The sequence below is a fragment of the Apium graveolens genome, chromosome 9 (assembly GCF_009905375.1).
Source record: "Apium graveolens cultivar Ventura chromosome 9, ASM990537v1, whole genome shotgun sequence".
Taxonomy (NCBI): domain Eukaryota; kingdom Viridiplantae; phylum Streptophyta; class Magnoliopsida; order Apiales; family Apiaceae; genus Apium; species Apium graveolens.
Genome location: NC_133655.1, coordinates 241,471,143 through 241,495,114, shown reverse-complemented (window position 1 = coordinate 241,495,114; position 23,972 = coordinate 241,471,143). Strand labels below are relative to the sequence as shown.

The following is a 23,972-nucleotide window of genomic DNA, read 5'->3' as shown; positions in this document are numbered from 1 at the left end:
ATGATGCCTCTGTACTTACTTTTGTCTGTATTCATGTTTTTATTTGCATGGTTCTTATTTTCTTCACAATGCAACTTTGGTTTTTTCTGTTAATAACATGGTTTTAGATTTCGGAACTCCGGTTGTGGTATGGAATTTTTTTGAAAAATTGAATGATTTTATAGTAATTTATTAAATTAAGTCATTTAAATATTTTTGATCCAATTTTATCCGTATACCCTATTAGCTCATTACAATTCACATCTGAGAAGAAGCACATATAGTTCATTAGGTGTGGGCTTTGCTAGCCCGGCGGCCTGATAGAAACTTAGTGTATAATATGGGCCGACTCTGAAATTGTTTGAAAATCAAACGGGCCGTAGAAACAATAGTCCCGATGTAGTTAGAACACATACACAACCCATGTTTTGCGTATGCTCCCTAATCTGTAGTTGATCAATTTTTGACTAAAAATTAAAATTTATTTATTTATTATTTTAAAAAATTAAAAATTACATTTGAAAATAGATTATCTATTTTTTCAGTTATACAAAAAATATTTTTTAAAAATTATATAATACATATAAATTTAAGTCAAAATGAAGTTAACGGGAGGCGAGTATTGTGCAGGAAAACATGTGTTTCATGTGTTTCTCTTGTGTGATAGTCCAAGTAATTTAGGCATTGTCACTTTTTGACTTTGTTAAGAATATAATATTATTTTCCTTACAAGACAATTTAGTTTCCCATTCTTATTTTTGCACAAGACACTAAGAGCATCTCATAGTTAAAATGGTTAGTTAATTTAGGATTATCCAAAATTTTATTGAACCATAAGACCATGCACTACGGTGATATTAGCTATTATCATTAGTTATATTAGAAAATATTATTTTATTTCTATTTTTCAGATATATATATATATATATCAACTTTAAATAATAAAATAAATTTAGTTAATACTTAAATAATACATGAAAACTATATAATTTTAATTTAATAATTATTACAACTGAAAATATAATTACACATAAATATAACAAAAATATATTTAATAAAAAGTTACTAATAAATATTGTATTATATTTATATATATATATTGTTTGTTAAAAGTAATTAATAAGTTTTGTTAATAAGAGAAGAATATTTTCACACTTAATATTATATAAATTAAAAAAATTATATATAGAATAATAATTTTAATATTTATGTATTAAATATTATATAAATATATGTATATATTAATGTATTGATTTAGGTGTAAACATGAATTAAATATGATATGGAAGATATAGTTAACGCCTGCATATTGAACAAATATACAAGACTATATAAAGTATATCTAAATTTTTCATAAAAGGTGATGTGGTTAGGTTGAAGTGCTGTTTTTTTATCTGATATCTATATTTGAGTGTCAGGATATTTAGCTAACAGGAGATTATGGTTAGAGATACTCTAATAATATTATTTATTATTTTATTTAATAACATAATCAAATTATACTCCGTATCGGCCAAGTTTTGACTCCGAAAACAAATATCATATTCGAACATGTTTTACACGTTGAAACTGGATTTTCACACCAACCCATGTATCAAGTTGAAAATCTTTGAGTCTTCATTTAACTTGATTCCGAGCGGTGCTAGTTAAATTGGTTTAACTAAATATTTTAAATTAATAATTATCTAAAATTTTGACGATAAAAAAGATATTTTGCTTTAATAATATTATTATCTATGATTGCTAATTATTATTAGAAAATAATAATTAATTAATAGTTTTATAATTTTAAAAGCATGCAGATGATTTCAGATCATAGGATATATAGGAAGAATATTACATAAATATTTTTATGGGTGGGACGTGTGAATTATATATAATAACTATTAAATTAACAAATTTGAAGGATTATTTTAACATTTATACAAAAATTTACTTAATAAGTGGTGTTGTTGAAAAAACAAAAATGAATACCATCATATATAATTTGTTGTCCAATGTGCTGATGTTATAGATAAAAACTTAGGGAAATATTTAATACTAGGTTCATGAGTTTCGAGACTCGATTTGACTGTTCTTATGTTTCGTGACTCAATCTGCCTTAATAAGATGTATACGTACCTGGCTGTTCGTCAAGGATCAAGTCAAAAACATAATTCTGATTTGTGGTGTCAAATGGAATCCCTTCGAATTAGGCTAGAGTTAAGAGAGTTGGTGGATAAGTCTCAGAATTAGAATGAACTTTGGAGTCCTATAATGTAGGAAGTTGATTCCTTATCCTATGGGATTTCTTGGAAGCCAATCTCCAAGGAATTGTGTCCTTATTAGACTTTACTGATCAGCTGATTTATCTCTTATTAATTAATTACGAAATTAATTAATATTCAGGGTTATTGGGCTTTCTTTGTTCCATCAGATCTGATCAATGTGTTAACCTTTTTGGGCCTGATCAATGTGTTAACCTTATTGGTCTGAATGTCATACATATGACCTTCTTTAATGGGGCTTGCAGTCCCATATATAATTAATGCAACATTAATGACGTAATTAAGATTTATTTTATCCCCTTTCATTTGCCCCCCAACTTCTGGGAATCGTAAAAGATTTCGTAGAAGTTACGTTTATTTCTTCCCTTTCAGGGTATCGTTTCTTGCGTAAAGTGTGGAACGATCTACACATTTACAACGATTTGCCTTGTATGTGGCTTCAGGGTTGTTTTGGAACCTCCCTATTACTTTCCTTACCTTATTCCTATTATTTAGGAATTTTATGGTATTTTTCCTTAATTTTCAAGAATTTTTCCTTAATTTCTGGGATTTTTCCTTAATTTCTGGAATTTTCCCTTGACTTTCAGGAATTTTCCTTTGATTTTCAGGAGTTTCCTTAATTTCCCTGAAGCTTTCTTGAACTTTACGGGAAATTATTTCAGAATATATTATTTTTCTGTATTTTCCCTGAAATTTATCATTTTTTCTTCTCTTTTTTTTTCTTTTTCTTAAGCAATTTCGACCAGGAGTCCATTCGACCAGGATCCTGGTCGAATTATGCTCCCATTGAGCCTGAGCAAAGCTTCATTCGGTCAGGAAGTTTCGATCAGGATCCTGACCGAAATTCGGCCAGGACCTCAAACTTCTGACCGAATTATGGGCCCTAAATGACTCTGGTCGTGACTTTGTTCGATCAAAAATATTCGACCAGGAATCCTGACCGAATTCGGTCAAGATTTTAAGTTGACTTTCGAATTTTTGACCGGATTAAGCTCCACTATTTTATGGTCGTGCATGCTTTCGATCAGGGCTTTTCGATCAGAATCCTGACCGAATTTCGGTTAGGAATAAAAGCTGATTTTCGATTTGCTGACCGAATTAAGGACTCTTTAATCCTGGTCGTGGGTTTTTTTGATTAGAAACTTTTGACCAGAATCCTGACCCATTTTTCGGTCAGGATTTTCAATTTTAAAATTGGGCTCCAACCTTAAATTGGGATTTTCCCTGGGCCTTCTTAGTGGGTCTTATCACCTTGGGCCTAATGTTGACCACGGGCCTTACTTTTATGAGCTTTTGATCTTGGGCCCCTCTCTCTTTTTTCAGGTTTTTTTAATTGGGCCTTCTTTGTTTTTCTGAGTTTTTTCTTTAGAAGGTTCCAGAATTGGGCCCTTATACTGGCCTACTTTTTGGGGTTCTTGGACCCTTTTTTCTTGTCCAAACTTTTCTCCACAATATTCTGGAAGCTTGTAGGTACATATATATATATACTTATTTTTTTATTATTTTTATTCTTCTATCCCCTTTTAGTAGAGTCTGGAAAGTTTCAGAACTGGGCCTTTATTAATGGGCTAGGCTTTTTGACCTGTTATAACCGGTTTGTTAGTCCCAAAGTATCATAGAAGGGGGTTGAATACAATATCTACAATCTTTTCGATTCATTTACAAGTTATTCGTTATAAGTCTCCAATCAATTATAAGTCTAAGAAGCAGACAACATTCTCAAAATCTACTTCAGAAGCAAAAATTCGTGCTATGGCGGCTACTTTGTCTGAAGTTGCTTGGTTAGTTCATTTACTTAAAGTTATTGGCATTACCCGATCTATAACCAATTACTCTCTTCTGTGACAACCAGTCTATAATGCACATTGTAAAAAATCCCGTTTTTTCACGAGAGGCCGAAACACATAGATATTGATTGTCACTTCACCCATGATATTCAATTGTCCTATTTACCTACTATTGATCAACTTTCCGATATGTGTATAAAAATTATTCCATCTCTTCACTTTAATATTTTAAACTCCAAGTTTTGCACGAGACTCCCATGCCTCGCTTGAGAGGGGCTGCTGAGAAACAGGATAATATAGCTTCTACAGTTTCTACATTAACGTTACATCAGATCTAGTATAACAGATTTAAAACATATTTATAAATGCACAAGTTTGTATTTATATAGCTTTTATAGGAGAGTTAGTTATATTTTGTCACACAAACATACAGACACGTTATCTCTCTCTCTCTCTCAAAATACATTTTAGTTTTATATAATTAACAATGTTGTTCATGCCAAATCTGAAGATTTTTATGCTTGATTAGGACTGATAATATAAAGGATGTAGCTAAGAGGAGAGTAGGGGTGTAATCGAGTTGAGCCGAGTCGAACATTGTCAGACTCCGTCTGAACTCGATTAAAATTGTTCGGATTCGAGCTCGAGCTCGAGCTCTCGAGTTCGACCGAATCTTAAATTTTTAGTTCAAAACTCGGCTCGTAAAAAGTTAGATTGGTTTGAGTTCAGCTCGAAAATTCGAATCCATTTCACCAAAGATTGACAAAAACTCGAAATATGATCGGTTTGGCTCGAGTTTGATTCGATTAAATTTATAAAATATTAATTAAATATTAATTATTTTTTAAAATTGTATTGAAATTAAAATAAATTAAAATAGTAAAGGCTCGATAAAGCCAAGTAATTTGAAGCTCGAGTTCAGCTCAGTAAAGAATTCGAATAACTCGAGTTCGACTCGATTATTACCGAGTCAAATTTGAATATTTTACTAGCCGAGATCGAGTAGATCACGAATAGTTTGAGTTATTAACCCCCAGAAGAGAGTATTGGTTTGTGATGCTCTAAAGGTTACCAACTTGGGGATAGATTAAATGGTTCTCAAATGACGTGGCAGCCGACATGAGTGATGTGCTAATTTTGATTATTTTAATTGGTAATATTAATGTAAAATTGTAAACACATGGGCCTTAAAATTGATCTTATTTTATTATATCATGTGCCAATTTTGACTATTTTAATTGATAATTTTAATGTAAAATTATAAATACATGGGTTTTAAAATTAATCTTATTGGAACCGTTTTATTCTAGGTACTAGCATTTCAGATTCCTTAATGCTATTTTATTATATTAGTAAAAGTTTATTTCGAATTCTTGCAATGTATTTCAAGAGTTTTTAACTTCTCTTGTAAGAATCACTTTTATAGGGGTGTATTTAATAAAAATTTTAAAGAATTGATAATAATTCATGAATTTTACAAGATTTTCGTTGATTTTAAATGTTCGCGAATTTTACGAATTTTGACGGAGCTGATAAAAAATCTTGCAGAGTTCATGATATTGTGAAGTTTTTTTAGAAATCTTTCAAAATCTCATGTACTTTGGTGAGATTTTAAAAAATTAAAAATGTACTACGAAATCCATTAAAATCCACATGTTTTTCAAATAAAACAAAATCCGTGGATTTTTGAATACCATCATATTTAAGTTGAATTTTTAAAATATAAATTAAATATCCTAAGATTTTGATAGATTTTTTTAAATTTAAATTGAATACACTCAGATTTTAATGAATTTTTTATAATCTAAATTGAATAACTCCAAATTTTGAAGGATTTTTCAAAATCAAAACTAAATAAACATGGACTTTCAAAATCCTTAAAAATCTTGATTGAATACACCCAAGAATCTTCTCGCACCCAATTATTGTTATGAGTTTATGCCAATCAGTATCTCATTCTCAAACGTCACACATAATTATTATCTATTCGTATATGTAAATTTTACAAATTACTACTAACTAACTAAGTTTTCACCTAATTACATAGTTTTAACAAGCTTCTCATAATTAATCAGGGGAAAAAATCTGAGTATGAGAATTTATTGTCATCAATTAAACAGCTGGATGAAAAACAAGTTCCACCAAACAAAACCTAATACTAATTGGGCGAGTCCCACTTATTAGTTGCATCGGAAAAACGATGCATATAAATTGTGATCACAGTTGCAGAGATCTGGATAGTGTTTGTTTTTGTAGGTAGCCGCAGCATCTGTATTGGTGTACGTCCACATATTTATATTACTAGTCTTTTTTGACGTTGATTTCAATTCATTCTTCCACCATTTGATTTTATGTGGATTATGTCCATTCTATTTTAGTTTCACAACAAATTGCGTAGATTAAAGCACACGGGTATCTATTCGCATACCGATCCATCAACAGAGTCAACAGTAGATTTTATCTATCTAGACTAGAACCTCGATAAATGAATGTTCAATAAATGAATAATCCCGTCTAATTAATAAATTTCTTCGGTCTCAACTTGATCTAATGGACTTAATGAATAATTTCGCTTAATGCATTAACGAATAAATACAAATGAAGTCTTTATAGGTCCTATGTAAATATAAATCAATAATCATTATATTTCAAATAATATATTTTTATTTATATAATATATCATGAATACATTTCATTTAATGACTAATTTTCAAATACATTAATAAGTCATATTTTTTCGAAAAATGCCTCCAAAGTTGATTATTTCTTTCCTCCCAAAAATGCATCTGATCATTGATTTTGTGTAAAGCATGCACCACTTCTGGAATATTTTGATCATGTTGCAGCAAGTAGTTTTTTATAGTGAGAATAACTTGAAAAACTTCTCTTGAGGATACTTGTGGTATAGTGATGCTATCATCGGGTTCGGGATCATTTGCCTCATCATTATTATTACAAAATGATATAATTACAAAAAAAAGTCTAAAAATATCATCTAAATGAATTATTATTCATTTATCGATAAATAAATATTATATTCATTAATCGATAAATAAATAATCTCGCCAAATGAATATTTTTTTTGGGTCCCAAAGGTATTCATTTATCGAGGTTCTACAGTATCCTGAGCGGATTGCAAAGTGATAGTCGAATTTTACATGTTTTTATGTTTTGCTGTCCGAAATTTTAAATTACCATCATACTTATTAAATATTTTTTTTCTGAATTCAATATTGCTTTATTTTTGGGAAATGTGGTTAAGAGATTTTTTATAAAAAGTATAAGAAGTAATTTTTGTCCCTAAAAAAGTGACACTTAACCACCTTTTTAAAATATAAAAATAATATATTATCATTATATTTTCGGCCACCAAAATATAAATATACGTGAAATTCAGCCACTAATTCTGTAATTTACTCGTCTATATGAGATGCAACTATTATATGTTTTAGCAAATTATATTGATTTTCTTTGCAGGTTGAATAAAAATAAACATATTATGAATTTAAATTTAAATTTGTGGATAAATATCTTCAAAATAAAGAAAAAAACAAATAAAAAGTTAGAAGAGAACAAATATTATTTTAAGGCCGGTTGATAAAATATGTGTGTGTGTTAAACAATACAATCTTAAATCAAAATGGGACTCCAGTTGGATGATAAAATATTGACCTAGTAGAGGATAAGTATAAAATCAGTTGATATAAATAATAATTATATAATATAATCCCCCAAAGTGACCTTACGTACCAGTGAAACAAGATAACAAACATGATTACATGAGTCATGTTCGGAATATACCGAGGCCCATGCATTTGAAAGCTACCATAATGGAACCTGTGCCTTTTAACTAGGCTGTGGGGGTTGGGTGGGGGGGGGGGGGGGCAAGGCAACTGGGCCAGCCTTGATGTAGCTCTTAGCTTTGTTATAGGGGTTGGGTGACTTGAGTCATGCAGCTCTACTTGCTTCCTTTCGCACCCTTGTAGCAACAACTTCATTTTATTTGGTTTGAATATCAGCAAGTTGCTAATTGCAGGTCATTGCTTTTGTGTATCGTCTTATAATCCCCGCATAATGATGTTGGACATCCAGGCAGCAACAGATAAATCTGATCCCTTGTATATCCAATAAAATCAGAAATTTTGAATTCACTGAACTTACAAAAATTTTGAATTTAGATTTCATTTATACCTCATTCCAAATCTCATATAAATCCAAAATTAGATTAAAAAAATTCAATACCTATATAATATATAAGGTTTAAATATTTTGCTACATCTAATATTTCAGACGTGAGACATACAATTCACATACTTTTATTTTAGTATTTGATTTGATAGCAATTGATTAATAGTTTATGAATTATAACTCTCTTTCTCATTCTCAAATTTAGTTAATATAATATTTAAGATGTAATCTTTTTTATACTTTGCAAAAATAATTCATTCGTGTTAAAATATTAAATATTATTTTATCAGCATATTTTAAATTTCACTCAACATGCGTTAAGTATTTAATAAATAAAAATTCTTAATTTAATTTATTATATATATATATATATATGTATGTTTATATTAATGATGTTTTAATGTACCGGTAATATTAAATTTGATTAAATTATTTTTATTTTCGAATACGGGAAAAAAATATCAATCTGATCTGATTGGCAATAAACTTGAAATGGATAATCAGAAAATATTTGGATATTAATTTACATTTTACAAAACCCAACCCCAAATTTGATCCATTGTCATCCCCAAACCAGATAATGATATTAGTGTTCTCAATTATGTAAAATTCTTTCTTATTTTTTAAAAGACAATCAGTAATTTTCCTTTTTAACAAAATGAAATAAAATACATGTATTTATACCCAAACATGTGTTTCTTATCTTATAAGATAAAAATTTAAATTTTCTATTCAAAATTATTTTATATCAAACTTATCCATTCCAGATTTTTACCAAAATGATACTTTTTATTTCTGATTTATTAATTTTTTATTTATATTGATTTTATTAAAATAATTTTGTGTATTATACATAACATTTTTAGTAACATTTTTTATCATTTAAGAATATGTATTGTATTTTAATTTCTTATTTAATTACCTATTATGTTTATTTATTTAAATTATTAAATATTATAATAAAATAATAAAATAAATGAAATAGATATAACCTATATTATACATGTAGCACGTGGGACTACCATCAAAACCCCTAATTTCAATTATACAAGAATACTAACATATAACCCGATGCACGGGTTACCTATGCATTTAGAATTTTTTATATATATTTTTTTTTTGCCACGAAAAGAAAGATTTATTAATCATCAAAATCTTTACAAAGCAAATGATAAAAAGCAGGGGGAACATTCTCCCCTTCCCACTTACGTTCAGCTATGACACAGCTATACCTCGCTACATAATGAGCAACATTGTAAGCAGAACGCTTAACAAAACGAAGCACTACATTCTGGTTTCAGAGATTCTCCAAAAGCTTCCTGCATTCATCCACAACTCGTCCTAAGTATGAATAACTTGAGAAAGAGCTGCGAATTAATTGGATAACCTGGAGACAATCAGACTCGATTATGGCATTCGAAACAATATTGTCTTTGATCCAACTAAGGGCTTCTCTAATGCCCATACTCTCTGCTAGTTCTGGAGATGCTTTGCCGACGGAGCACTTTGACAAAGCCTGAATAAGCTGGCCTGAATGATCCCGAACAATAATAGCATGGCTGTATCGAGATGGATTCTCGAACAAAGCTGCATCTACGTTCACCTTAACACTATTCAACGATGGGGGGCACCACTGCTCTAGACCGTCTTCTGGAGTTATGAAATTCAAGGAGAAGTCGAAATTCTTATCTTGAGCAGCCTTCCATTGGTTAAGGAAAGACAACGCTGCATGAACTACGTCGTGAACACCATTTCCTCGCTGTTTCCATACTATATCATTTCGATTTTTTCACAAAAACCAGCAGACTATTACTCAGTTGCAAATGACCTTCGTGTTATTCTGATCAAAGACTAGTTGGAGCCATTCAGCAAAATTCTGAAATTCTCCCGTCACTTGGGCATTTGATGTTAAATGGTGACACTCCTGAGCAAAACTACATTTGATAAGAGTGTGAATAGCTGACTCATCACTCAAGTTGCAGACTGGGCACTTCGGATTAACTTGGATTCTCTTGACCTGCAGCATGTCTTTTGTGGGCAAGCAATGAGTTGAAGCACGCCATAAATTTTTTTTAACTTTATTCGGAATTTTCAGATGCCATAATTGCCTCCAGAACCCCGAGTTATCTGCTGTGCTGGCTTGAGCTTTAGCTTGTTGAATGATATTGTACCCGCTTTTAACTGAGTAATGACCCATTTTTTTGTCCCGCCAATACCAGGTGTCTTTTGCATTCTCAGATAAAGGGATAGAGAGGATCAACTCAGCGTCCCTTGTTTCAAAAACGTCCAGGACTAAATCTGTGTCCCAAGTTCTTTCTCCCGATTTGAACAGAGAAGCAACTTTCTGGTTAATGATGGCTTCATTATTTGAATGCACAAAAGGATCTTCGATTGATGGAAGCCACGGACAATTCAAAATTTCCACATCTTGCCCGTTACCAATACAACAAGAGATACCCTGAACTACCAGACTTTGTGCTGCCAGAACACTTGAGATTCTCCAAAAGCTTCCTGCATTCATCCACAACTCGTCCTAAGTATGAATAACTTGAGAAAGAGCTGCGAATTAATTGGATAACCTGGAGACAATCAGACTCGATTATGACATTCGAAACAATATTGTCTTTGATCCAACTAAGGGCTTCTCTAATGCCCATACTCTCTGCTAGTTCTGGAGATGCTTTGCCGACGGAGCACTTTGACAAAGCCTGAATAAACCTATTGTTTTTTTAATAAAAATTATATTTATGTATTCTTAATTTCTTATAAATTTATATTATATTATATACTTTCATACGCAAATATAGTCTATTTGTTGGTTTTTCAGGTATATCATAAACACAATTCGTACAAAGTTATTATTTTTTAATTTAAATAAGAAAGGTGTAAATGATTACTGGATAGAAATTTATACTATATATTACAGACAAAATATTGAAATTTTTATTAATAATCTATTATTAGTCTCGTCACATATAATTTGGTCAATCAATTTTTAATCGCTAGATTTTTAAATCAAATTGACGATAAATCTTATATATAATACTAAAAGTTAATATATAGAATAGTATTAGGTTTGAGTTACACTTGCAACCTAAATAATTAATTAAAATAAACACGTGTCCTATTAAGTAATATGGAACATTAAAAGTTTTGTTAGTAAAATATGTTAGTAGTCTGATCATATGTAATTTGGTCATTTCATTTTTACATGTTCAATTTTTTTAATCAAATTAATGATAATCGTTCGATATAATGATAAAATTTATCATGCATAGTACTGTAAGGTTAAAGTTAAAATGTTATAATAGAAACACTACGAGACTCTGTATTTCAGAATTTATTTACTTAAATTAATGAACCTATTTATAATGGTTATTTATTTAAATATTCATTAAATAATTAAAATCAAAATATTTCCAGTGTATCGAACAACCAACCAACAACCAACAAATGCTCTCACTATACTTATAATAGTCTAGTATAGAATTTCTAAAATATAGACCCGAAACGTATATTGAAATTAAAGACTTGTTTTAATCAAAATAATTAATTTATTATGATTTAAAATGACTTATTAAAATAGGTGGATAATTAAAATATGTTAAAATAGATAGGCACTATTAAATAAGATCATTCAAATAGATAGGTTATTATTCCGAGTATATTAAAATTATTAATTGAAATATTAAAAAAGTAAATCCAAAGGTTGGTTTTGTTTGGTAGCTGGAGTTTAGGAAAACAGTTTAAGTGTTATCATTTATGTTGGACACGTCATATTCTTAGATTTTTTAAAATTAATTATTAAAATTTTAATATGTTTTTAGAAGGTCTTGACATCTTTTTTTGAAAACGTTAACCAACTAGACAAACAAACTCATATTTTGCTTATATAGATAATAAGAATATAATTTCATTTATTATAATTTAGATTAGATGTAATCTGGTCCTCTTTGACAAAAGTACTAAAAATACGTCTATACAAGAGATGGTATATATACTATATTATAATAAATAAAACATAGTTTAATTGTTGATAATTTAGTTCAATGTTCTTAATTTTATGAACTCTTTTTATAATTATTTTTAACCATATTATCTAATATAATTATATAAAAAACAAAAAACTCTGTAAGTAACAAAAATACTACGACATATAGTACAACATACGTCTCTAGCAGAAATATACTGATACAGTCCTAATCTTTGTCATTCTTAATAATGATTGGGTAAGTATTGTCCACTAGGTGTTCACTTTCTCATTATTTTTAATTATAAGTAAGGCTAAATGCTCAGCCAAATTTCTTCGATAACTTACCTATATATTTTGTTAACGGAGGAATTTGGTAGTAATAAAATTCGAAATTCGTAGCCCAAATAATATTTGCGATGGTGACTCTTCGTCGGAAAACGTGAACAATGTTTGGTGGTTGTGATTAATGGTGGCTAAGATTGCTTAGGGTTACCTATATATTGATTAGGGTTGCTCATTTGCGTTGTCAACTTCTACCCCTTGCAATTTTCCTAAGTATCTCTATTTATAGGGAAATCAAGCCAACATAGTTCTTGGGGAACAAGAAACCTAATGAGTTTAGATTTCTCATCAAGAGGCCCAGTAGGAAACCTACTGGAAACCGTCTTCTACTAGCTTTAGGAATGTCTGATACCGGCTATTTCTCTAGTCCGCAGACGCAGGTATAGCCGTGGTTCATCACAAATGTTGGACACATCCTTGTCCCCGGATAAGGAGCCCCTACCAGATTGCAAGACAAGTGATCCCAAACTTTCGGGTGCAAAGTGCAGTACACTCTAAAGTCTCCCAACGAGGACACCCGTTGACTACAAAGGCAGAGTTCCCAAAGCACATACCAGAGTTTACCCCACATCCCCAATGAGGATACCTATTAACCACAAGAGGAGGCCTTCCGTCTAAGTATACCCCTGGAGGTCTCTGACCACGGACACCGCCTTCTTGTGATTGCATTACAGGAAGAAGTTATTCAACAGAGTACCTGCAAAAAATATGTTAGTAATAATCTTCTCTCCTTTTGAAGCATCCAAAAAATTCGTTCAAGCAACATGTTCAGTCGGTGGCATATGATCTTCAGATCGATTCCAACCATATCTGAGTGGCACCATGCAAATATATCAAGATTTCCCAAGAGAAAAATCGAGAGTTTTACCCTTATCTTGGATTTAGTTGGGAACCAATCTTCAAAATTTTGCTTGGATTCATATCATCGACTTGGATAAAGACATTGTCCTCGACTGGCCCCATTTTTTCCGCGGGTAGTGGGTTCGTGGATCCAAGTCAAGTTTATTATAATCTTTCATATTTAATTTGGAAGGCGCGTCCTCTAGAGGAGGAGCATCAACTTCTTATAAGATCATTTCGGATGAAGGCGCGCCCTGTGTCAGAGGGGCATCAATTTCTCCTGAAATTAGTTGTATTAAGGGCGTGCCATCGGGCATCTACGTTCTACACAACTTGTCCCAAACTTTGCAAAAAAAAATAGCTCTCCCTTCAAGTTATTCCCCATTAAAAATTCCTTGGATTATGTCACTGTTTGGGAGCTTTTCTTCTTCTAAGAATTCGATCCTGAGAGCATCTTCTAAGAACAATATTGTTGGGGCTGGTCTGGAGGAGTATTTATCCTCATGTTCAATATAATAGTGGACACAGATTTTTTTCGTTTGGTTACTCGATCATACCTTCTAGCTCGTCGGGGGTATCTCCGACTTCAACGCCCTTCCTTTGAAAGCCCATCATAGCTTGTCGGTAACATTCCCGAGAGTCATACTGAGAACCCTTATGCTACCAACCCCGTTTTGGGTAGGATATTTGATAGTCAGGTGATGAATTGAAGTGATGACCCTCATTTCCCTGAGAAAAGGTCATCCCATCAACATATTGTGAGAGGATTCCTGATTAAGAACTTTTAACTCGAGCATCTTCGTTACAGAGAGAGGATTATCACCCAAGGGGCATGGCAACCGAATCGATCCCATGGCTCTGACACTTTCGCCTAAAAAACCATAAACCCAAGAATCCTCTCCTAACATTTCTCGGTCGGGCAAACCCATTTTTTTTATAAGTGTTGTAGTAAAGGATGTTTGTTGAACTTCCATTGTCCACGAAGGCTCTATAGACATTCTTAGTCCCAATCTAGAGGGATGTGACCAAAATGTCATTATGAGGATGATGCGCCCACCTTGCGTCGGCTTCTATGAAGGTTATATCCATATATTCCCCTTTGAAAACCTTCGGTTTTCGAGTTTTCAAGCTATGAATGTCAGTCAGGGGCCTGTACCGGGCTTCCCTTGCATATCTTGCTAAAGTTCGGTTGCTGCACTTCAAGCCTGGATCTTCTCCGAATATTTCCTGAATGTTACCATCCCTAAAAGAATTATTCTCATCCAGAACTTCATTGTTGGATCCACGAGGAGTGCGACCACCTTCCTCCTTTATTTTTTCGGAACTACTTATATGCCTTCTCACTTCCTTAACCACCTATTCGCCAAGGTAGCCTTCTTTGATCAAAGCTTCAATCTCATCTTTCAACTGGCTACATTCATGGGTTTAATGTCCAGAAGATTCATAATATTCACAATACTTCTTTTTATCCTTGCTCTGCCAAGATGACAGAGCCTCCGGTTTCCTAAAAAGTCCCTTATTTTTATTTACCTCAAAAATATGCTCAATCGAGGCTGCCAAATGAGTATATCCACTGTGTCTACTATCATAACTTGAGGGAGGACTCCACTCTCTCCGTACAGTTGCAATATTTACTCGGTTTGGGCTTCGACTATCTATTCGATACCTAGGACTTGGGGATTTGTCCCTTTTCCTTGCTTTACCCTTCTGGCTTACTTGAGAGACGTGGCGAACTTCTGCCAAAGATTGTTTCATGGCTTTAAAAGATTCTATTTGTGCTAAGACATCCATCATAGTGGTCAGATCCTTCCCCTATAAATGCTTCCAGAAGTCTGAATCGACTCTCAATTCAGCTATTAAGAAACTTTTTAAAGCTTCGTATGAGACGCATCTCACACTAATAGATTCGGCGTTGAACCTTTTAAAGTAAGACGTCATGCTCTCATTCTCCCGCTGTTTGACGTTAGCCAAGGTCGTAACTAAGGGAGCATACCTCACAGCTGCTTGGAATTTTTTCAAAAATAAAGATTTCATTTGATCCCAAGAAGTGATCACTCCAGGTCCAAACTTTTGGAACCACTGTTGAGCACTTTCTCTGAATGTTGCAACAAAAATTCTATATCTGGACATGTCCGGAACTTGATACTCATCTATCTCTATATTAAATCATCCTAGGAACTCGACCGGATGCGAACTTTTATGAAATCGTTGGTTACTAGTTGCGTTACGATATCCAGCCGGTAACTGAGCTTCTCTTCCTGTTGCAGAGAATGGCGAAAGAATCTCGGTTGTTGTCGTTACCCTTCCTGCCTTCCAAATGGCTAAGTAGTATTTTCAGGTCATCCACATTATAAGTCTCAATCCCAGGGATAGTTTGCACGTTAGGTTGTGGATCCTGAGGCTGAGGCAGAGGTGGTGCTGCTTGGTTCCCACCCGGAGGTGTCGGTTGTTGATTAGTATTTTGGACATCTGTCCGCCCCCTTCCTGCAGCTACTGGTATCTCTTAATTTTATCCTTGATTACCGTCCTGATTCTCTCCTTGCCCTCGGCCATAGCCTTGTGGGATCTCACGAATGTCCCTCCGGATATTATCTCCTGTGCGATTATCTCTTCCATTATGATTATATATATTAGTATCCATGTAATGGTGATACTTGGTGGGCCGGTTCCCATCCAGATATCTACTGCGGTTTCCACCTCTTCCACGACATTAAGACCTTCTCCAGTGATCGTTCTCATAGTCCTGGCCATATTTGTCCATCGATCCACGAGGATGATCTCTCTCATGATCGCGGTGCCGCTTCTAATTTCTATAAAGATTCAGGGGCACACGCGTTGAACCATGGGGTATCACGTCTCCTCGATTGGTATCCTTCTGCCATTCCAGAAGCAACATTCTTAGGTCATCATCTCCCAAATGGATCCCTAAACGATCTTTCAGGGCTGTAAAACCTTGTTGCTCATTAGTTGGTAGACCTTCTGTCTGGCGCTGCTCCTCTAGAGTCCCTCCAGATCGGTGGGGGTGAGCTACCACCCGATTATCCACCCGCGGTACCTCTCGTCCATCAGTATCTTCATCAACCAGTTCAACAATCACAGTTATATCGTTAGAGTAATTCAACCGTCACAGAGTAATTGTACATGTTCGCCTTCATCTCGACCACGACCAACCAGAACATCTCTTTCAATTATGGGGGCCTTCCCAGGTGCATGAGTAGGATGGTTATGACGGTGGCTTCTCCTTGTCTTACGTCGCTCTACCGTGCTTAGCCTTGAATCAAATTCATTCAAGACATCACCCATACAGTACAACTGCTCTAACAGATCAGCGTTGCTAATCAGAACCGGTGGTTGACCCCCAACGTTTGGAGTAGGGCGGTCTACTGGGATTGGAACATAGGGTTCATGACGGCCATATCCATGCCCAGAGTTTTCTTCAGAACTTTCTCCATCATAAGAACTTCCATCACGATATTGAGACATCCTTCCTGTTAGATGCAGATCTTGATTAGCCCCTCCTTCTAGCGCCAATTTGTTGACGGAGGAATTTGGTAGCAACAAAACTTTGAGTTTCGTAGCCGGAAACAAGATATGTGACGATGGCTCTTCTTCGGAAAAAAATTAAACAATGTTTGGTGGTTGTGATTAATGGTGGCAGAGATTACTTAGGGTTAGTGGTGGCTCCTTTACGCTATTAACTTTTGACCCCTTACAATTTGTCTACGTATCCCTATTTATAGGAAATTAAGCCAACGTAGTTCTTGGGGAACAAGAAACCTAATAGTCTTAGATTTCTCATCCCGAGGCCCAGTAGGAAACCTACTTAAAATCGTCTTTTACTAGCTTTAGGATTGTCCGCCGATGAGGCCCAAGGCTCGTCTGTGGCGTTGAGACTTCACGAATAAACATCTCCCCGACCGATGATAATTCCCTGCTACCAACTATTTCTCTAGTCCACAGACGCAGCTATAGCCATGGTTCATCCCAAATGTTGGACGCATCCTTGTCTCCCGGATAAGGAGCCCTCTACTAGATTGCAAGACAAGTGATCTCAAGGATTCGGGTGAAAAGTGTAGGACACTCCGAAATCTCCCAACAAGGACACTCGTTGACTACAGAGTCATAGCTCCCAAATCACACACCAGAGTTTACCTCACATCCCCAATGAGGACACCATTAACTATAGGAGGAGGCCTTCCGTCCAGACATACCCCTGGAGGTCTCTGACCACGGACACCGCCATTTCGTGGTTGCATTACATGAAGGAGTTCTTGAACAGAGTACCTGCAAAAAATATATTAATAATAATCTTCTCTCCTCTTGAAGTATCCAAATAATTCATCCAAGCAACATGTTGAAGTTTTCTCCCAAGCTGTTCTCTGAAATGAGGGTGCGCTCTAACACTTACATGTTGGGCACAATCTTCTTTCTTTATAACTGGAGGGCGCACACTTACTTTATAGCATTGTGGACGCGTCTTTATTCCTTGAGGTCAGGTCTTATGCTATTCAGAGGGCACACCATTACTTCATTGAGAAATTGGGCTCTTTGAACTTAACATTCTTGTTTTAATATCATCCAATTAACTCGTTTTTTGATCGGGATAATTGTTGTACCAAATTTTGGGCATAACAAGAAACAATCCTAAATGCTCAGCCAAATTCCTTCGATTACTTACCTATATGCGTTTTGTTGTTTTTTAATTATGAGGGTTACTGTTATTGGCAGGTTATAAAATTATTTTTCAAAATAGTTATAAAATGCTAGTTATCAATATTTTATTTGTTAAATGAAAATATATCCCGCATTCATACAACACATAATCAGTTAAGATAACAAATCCAAGACAACAATACAAAATTACAAAATATATTATAATTACAAAATTCTTCGATTAATTCTAAAAATAAGGGTTAATTTGTAATTAACCCTTAATTTAGGATTAATCCTTAGTTAATACTAAAATTACAAAATGACAAAATATAATTTTGCAATTTATAAGGGTTCCTTATAAATTACTACTAAAATAAGGATATTAAAATTAAATATAACTAAAAATATAAAATGCATCCGATTTTTCCTCCGATTAATCCCCGATTCTACGATTAATCTTAAATCGATATCTTGAACAATCTCTTCCGATCCGATTTTTATAACATGTAATCAAAGCTAATTAATTAAATTAAGGGTAATCTAAATATTTTTTCCATTTAAATATCCCCAATCAAATTTTGTATTGATGGACCTATTACATTACCGATTCAATTTTAATATTTACAATTACATGGGTTTGTTTGCATTAAATAGTTATAATAGTTATTATTAAATTTTATTAAACTCATAAAAATAGTCCATACTTTACACGGATTATATATTAGTATTAGAAGTTAGCACTTTTTAACATATGTGGATGTCATTCTCAAAATGTATTCGTTTGTAGTTGTATTTGTAGTTTCCTATTATGAACGAATTTTCTTAAAAATACATACATATTTGTTTTAGTTGCATGTGTATCAGGAAAAATAAAATGAGAAATGCTAGAGTATCAAAGAGGGTTTTAAAATAGTTTCCAAATGATAAGCTGTCAAAGTGTAATTGGATGTTCACTAATAAATAAAATTGGCACTTTATATATTATATGAATTCAACAAATTAAACTTTTAAGAATATCTTTGAATTTTATTTTTTGGATAACAGTATTTGCTCCCGTAAAATTTCTAAAATTTGAACATTAATCGATAATGCAACTAGAAAAGAGGATAGATAAAAAGGAAGAAATGGAAGAAAAAAAGAAAAGAGGATGAATAAAAAAGGTGTTCGCGTCGTCGCGTAAGTTAAGGTCATCGTCTTTGTTCCGTGGAGGCAACTTAAAACGTGTAACAACGCCAACCACCTTCGTAGAAATCAAACTGTACAAAACCATTAATCCATCCAATAATTTTTGACGACTATTTTTTATTATATTAGTCATAATTATTTAACATCAAAAGTGTCCCCCATTCAATCATGCATATGTCCATACACACACATGACTTGTTTATAGCCCTGTGTATCTCAACATGGCTATGGCTATATATATGTGTGTATGTGCATTCATCAACTCCACTTTCTTTCATTCATTTTTCACAAGATTCTTGAAAATAAATTAATAAATATATAGGCCTCTTTTGATTTTTGACACAAAAAATAAAAACCCTAGATGGTAATATTTGCGAGGAAGGAAAAGGAGGGAATGCGAGTGGGGAATAAGTATGAATTAGGAAGAACACTTGGTGAGGGTAATTTTGGTAAGGTTAAATTTGCTAAGAATCTTGATTCTGGCTACCCTTTTGCTGTTAAAATCTTGGATAAAGAAAGAATCATTGATCTCAAGATCACTGATCAGGTTTGTCATTTCTAACCCTACCCTTTTCATCATTTTCATGCATATGTTCTTTTCTGTAATATGAGTTGTTTGTTAAGTTTGGGAAAGACTGTGGTATGTTAATGTCAGTACTGTTGTATCTGGAATAGGGATCTGACAGGTGAAGTACTGTTGTTTTTTTGACAGATAAAGAGGGAAATTGGAACATTGAAGCTCCTTAAACATCCTAATGTTGTCCGGTTACATGAGGTGTGTTTCTCTTCTTTCATTTGTGTGTTTCTGACAATAGCAGATTTCACTTATTGGAGATACTAGTGATACAAATATATTTAAGGAAATGCTTGCTCAACCATACACGATCAATACTATCTAGTAAATGTTTTGGAACTTTTAGCAGGTTTTTTATGTATTGTGTTCTTCTACTGTTTTTTCTGTTTTAAGTGTTGATTCTATCTATGAAGTTCTTCTTTTTTGGTTCTTAAGTCCGGTTTGTTAGCTGGAAAAGGTCAAACGTTAATCAGCAATTATATGAAAACAATCTATTCTGATGGCCTGATCATGGACTTGTAAATCTATTATATTAGCAAGAAACACGCAACTACAGAGATTATGATGGATTAGTTGTATGTATAAATATTTAATTAAGAAGCATCAAAATGTTGGGAGAGGACAAAGAGGAAGCAAAATTGTGGTGGTCTCAAGTACTCTAACACAAATTTCATTCATTGGTCTAATGCCACTTTTATATCTTTTTGTTTATGTGTGTGTTTGTTGTTTGTTTGAAAGTTGAAACATTGTTTTCTTGTGCATATGTTTAAATGCTTAGCTATCATATTTAGTTTGGAAGGGAAAGGAAACAGCCAAATTGAGGGCTACCTTGCATGTTCTAGTAGGGCCCTTTTATACAAATTGGACTTGTATTGTTGTAATGAATTGTAAAATAATTTACTAAGAATGTGACAATGATCATTATCCATAATAAGCTCTACAATTTACGCTAATTGAGTGGGACCTTTTTGATTTGGAGCAACTTGTGCTCAATTATTGTTGGAAGATTTCTCATCCACTATTATAGTGAATAGCAAAAATATTTGTTGGGAGATATCTACTAACCCTTTATATTATACAAAATATTGTATTCCTACTTGCATAAAATAAGAGTTCACTTTTTATTTTGAGAGTTAGTGTATTGCTTTTGAGCTGAGAGAGGATAGTAACAAACTAAGAATCTAGTTTAGTAATCTGAGGATATATTCTTCATGACTAGGTTCTTGATATCTCCTAAAATTATTATTCATACTTTATTGGAAAGTTTTAATCTTTTTCGCCCTCTAGGCTCTAGTTAATATAAACTATGAAGTGCTTCAATAAACAAAGTTGAGGCTCTAATTCTCAAATTTCACTGAGTACATTATTTGGCTGGTAGATCTTCTCTCATAATGATCTTGTTTCAACTTTTTAAACAGCATATTTAAACTGGCAGGCCCCTAATGTCCATCATTAAAATGTAGGGAACAATGAACTTAAATGAAGAGGCAAGTGATTCTTGAAGTAACTCAAAACATAATCAAATTCACTTTCCGATTATCGGATAAGTTTAATTCCATTTTTGAATTGTCCATGAACCAAGTTTTGAACTTTTACTTTACTTCAAGTCTTTAAGTGCAAAACAGTTCTTATAACAAACATAATAGCTTGTTGCTACTTGAGAAATTTGAGATGGGGTATTCTGCTAATCTAAATTGCTGATTTTATTTTCTGCCTCTTTCAAAACATCTGATTTAAACGCAGGTCATAGCAAGCAAAACCAAGATTTACATGGTCCTTGAATACGTCAATGGCGGTGAATTGTTTGACAAAATTGTAAGCAGTTTTTTGCTATATGATATCGAGAGTAAATTTCTAGTTCCAACTTTAGTTAACATATGATCTTACATCTTCGTGTTGCCTATACTCTGCAGTCATCTAAAGGGAAACTCTCGGAGGCTGTTGGAAGGAGGCTATTTCAACAGTTAATAGACGCGGTTAGCTACTGTCATGATAAAGGCATTTTTCACAGGGATCTCAAGGTTCATCTCCAAAAATACTTGATGAACTCTCTGTTTACAGTAGATAGTAATTAAATTTAAAAAATGAAGTTCTGACTTATTATCGACCTATGTAATTTATTTCTTCAAAAACAGCTTGAGAACGTACTTGTCGATGCAGTAGGAAACATAAAGGTTTCTGATTTTGGCCTGAGTGCACTGCCCCAACATTTACAGGTATGCATCCCAATCTTGCATATCATTAATCACATTAGTTTCTTATTTATTGAGACATTTTCTAAACTTATATGATATTAGGATGACGGATTATTGCATACAACCTGTGGCAGTCCCAACTATGTTGCTCCTGAAGTTCTCAAGAACAAAGGCTATGATGGTGCCACCTCTGATACTTGGTCATGTGGAATAATATTGTACGTGATTCTTACGGGATACCTACCATTTGACGATAGAAATCTTGCAGTTCTATTTCAAAAGGTATAGAAGATATATTTTCAATATGTATGGACTACGGACCTCGTGGAAGAGTGTCAACATTTTAAAATTGAAAGAAACTTTAACTCTAATCTCTGGAACTAATTCAGATCTTCAAGGGTGAAGCTCAAATCCCAAAATGGTTATCTCCGGAAGCCAAACACCTAATAAAGCGGATTCTCGATCCCAATCCTGGTACTCGAATAACAATGGCAGAAATTAAAGAACACGATTGGTTTAAACAAGACTATACTCCTGCAAATCCCGAGGAAGACGATGATGATGTGCACATAGATGCTGAAGCCTTGTCAATAACTGAGGTATTATGCACTAAAAGAAATGCTCAATTTTATGTTTGGATCGATGTCGGAATGAATTTAAATTAAAAGAATGCTAGTTGAAGAGAAGGATGATGGTGGACATAAAGGACTATATATAAATGATGTAGAATGAGCATTGTTTTGTGAATTATATAGATGTGCATGGAAACAAATTATTAAAAGGAACGGATGCTATGAAATTTCAGTTATTAGTTTAAACTCCAAACCACATTCCATTCCACACCACCAAACCCATCCTCAGTTATTTTAGGCACCTTTAAGTTTTTTCGAAAATTTAGGCTTATAATAAAATTGAAATTCTTTGGTTGCAGCCACCTGAAGCAGAAAAAGATCTAAATTCGCCAGCCCATCTCATCAATGCATTTCAGCTTATTGGAATGTCCTCATGCCTTGATCTCTCAGGATTTTTCGAAAATGAGGTAATTCTAACAGCTGAACTAAGTCCATACTTAAAGATCTTCCATGATTTTTCCACATTATGATTTGCAGCTAGATATTAGATTATAAGATATGTGCATCTGTTGTTATTCTTTTAGGATGTTTCCGAGCGGCAGATCAGATTTACATCAAATTATTCCCCACAAGAATTGATCGAGAGGATTAGGAGTACAGTATTGCAGATGGGTTTTGGAGTCCAAAAGAAAAATGGCAAGGTTAGTTCAGTTGCTATTCTACTAGTTGATGCTTATTGATTATACATGTCTCCGTACTTTTTTTTACAAGCCTGAAACAAAAAATGTTTAGATACCTGTCGATACCTGCATTGGTATTGCTGAACATAGTTTTTTTGTGGTTACAGCTGAAAGTGACTCAAGAGCATAAAGGTGGGAAACACTCAGCTAATCTATCTGTTGCAGCAGAGGTTAGTACTTCTGGAAAAAATATGAAGTACATCACTTGTGGAGGCAGCTTATGTTTATGTGTTGACATTTTTACACTCTGACAGGTTTTTGAAATTAATCATTCGTTAAATGTCGTTGAATTGAGAAAATCGTTCGGAGATGCCAAATTATATAGACAGGTTCACATATCCTCCTCTCATTCCTGAAAAGCTCTTTCTTAAGTTTCACATTTCTGACTTGGATATACGTTTTGCAGTTGTGCGAAAAATTAATGCATGACCATGGTGTATCACATAATCAACAGCTTTTGGCAGCAGAATTTTGAAGGTGAATATAGTTGTAGAATACCCAGGACAGCAATGTTCCAAATGCCCTGTTGAACTGATTGTGTATAGAACTCCTTTTCCAGCTCCAGATGTGAAATGCAATCTATGGCGCCTATTGAACAATATGTGCTTACAGTATTGTCCATAGTAGTATCAAATAATTTAAGAATAATACTTCTACTCAATTTATTGGTTCATAAT

The 23,972-nt window shown here is 33.4% G+C and overlaps 1 protein-coding gene across 1 annotated transcript; it reads left to right on the top strand.

The window, feature by feature from the left end:
• Nucleotides 1–19,370: 19,370 nt before the first annotated feature.
• LOC141684075 (CBL-interacting serine/threonine-protein kinase 1) lies at nt 19,371–23,956 on the top strand. Its single transcript, XM_074488909.1, has 12 exons — nt 19,371–19,761; nt 19,927–19,989; nt 21,532–21,603; nt 21,702–21,809; nt 21,924–22,004; nt 22,086–22,265; nt 22,373–22,582; nt 22,915–23,022; nt 23,140–23,256; nt 23,403–23,465; nt 23,550–23,624; nt 23,702–23,956. The coding sequence occupies exons 1-12, from the start codon at nt 19,576–19,578 to the stop codon at nt 23,768–23,770; spliced, it is 1,332 nt and encodes a 443-aa protein (XP_074345010.1). The 5' UTR covers nt 19,371–19,575; the 3' UTR covers nt 23,771–23,956.
• Nucleotides 23,957–23,972: the final 16 nt, after the last annotated feature.

Excerpts from the sequence above, each read along its gene's own strand:
- LOC141684075 (XM_074488909.1), top strand. The coding sequence starts at position 19,576 with ATGGTAATATTTGCGAGGAAGGAAAAGGAGGGAATGCGAGTGGGGAAT. Across the intron at positions 19,762-19,926 it reads ATCTCAAGATCACTGATCAG|ATAAAGAGGGAAATTGGAAC; the intron begins GTTTGTCATTTC and ends TTTTTTTGACAG. Across the intron at positions 23,023-23,139 it reads CAGGATTTTTCGAAAATGAG|GATGTTTCCGAGCGGCAGAT; the intron begins GTAATTCTAACA and ends TTATTCTTTTAG.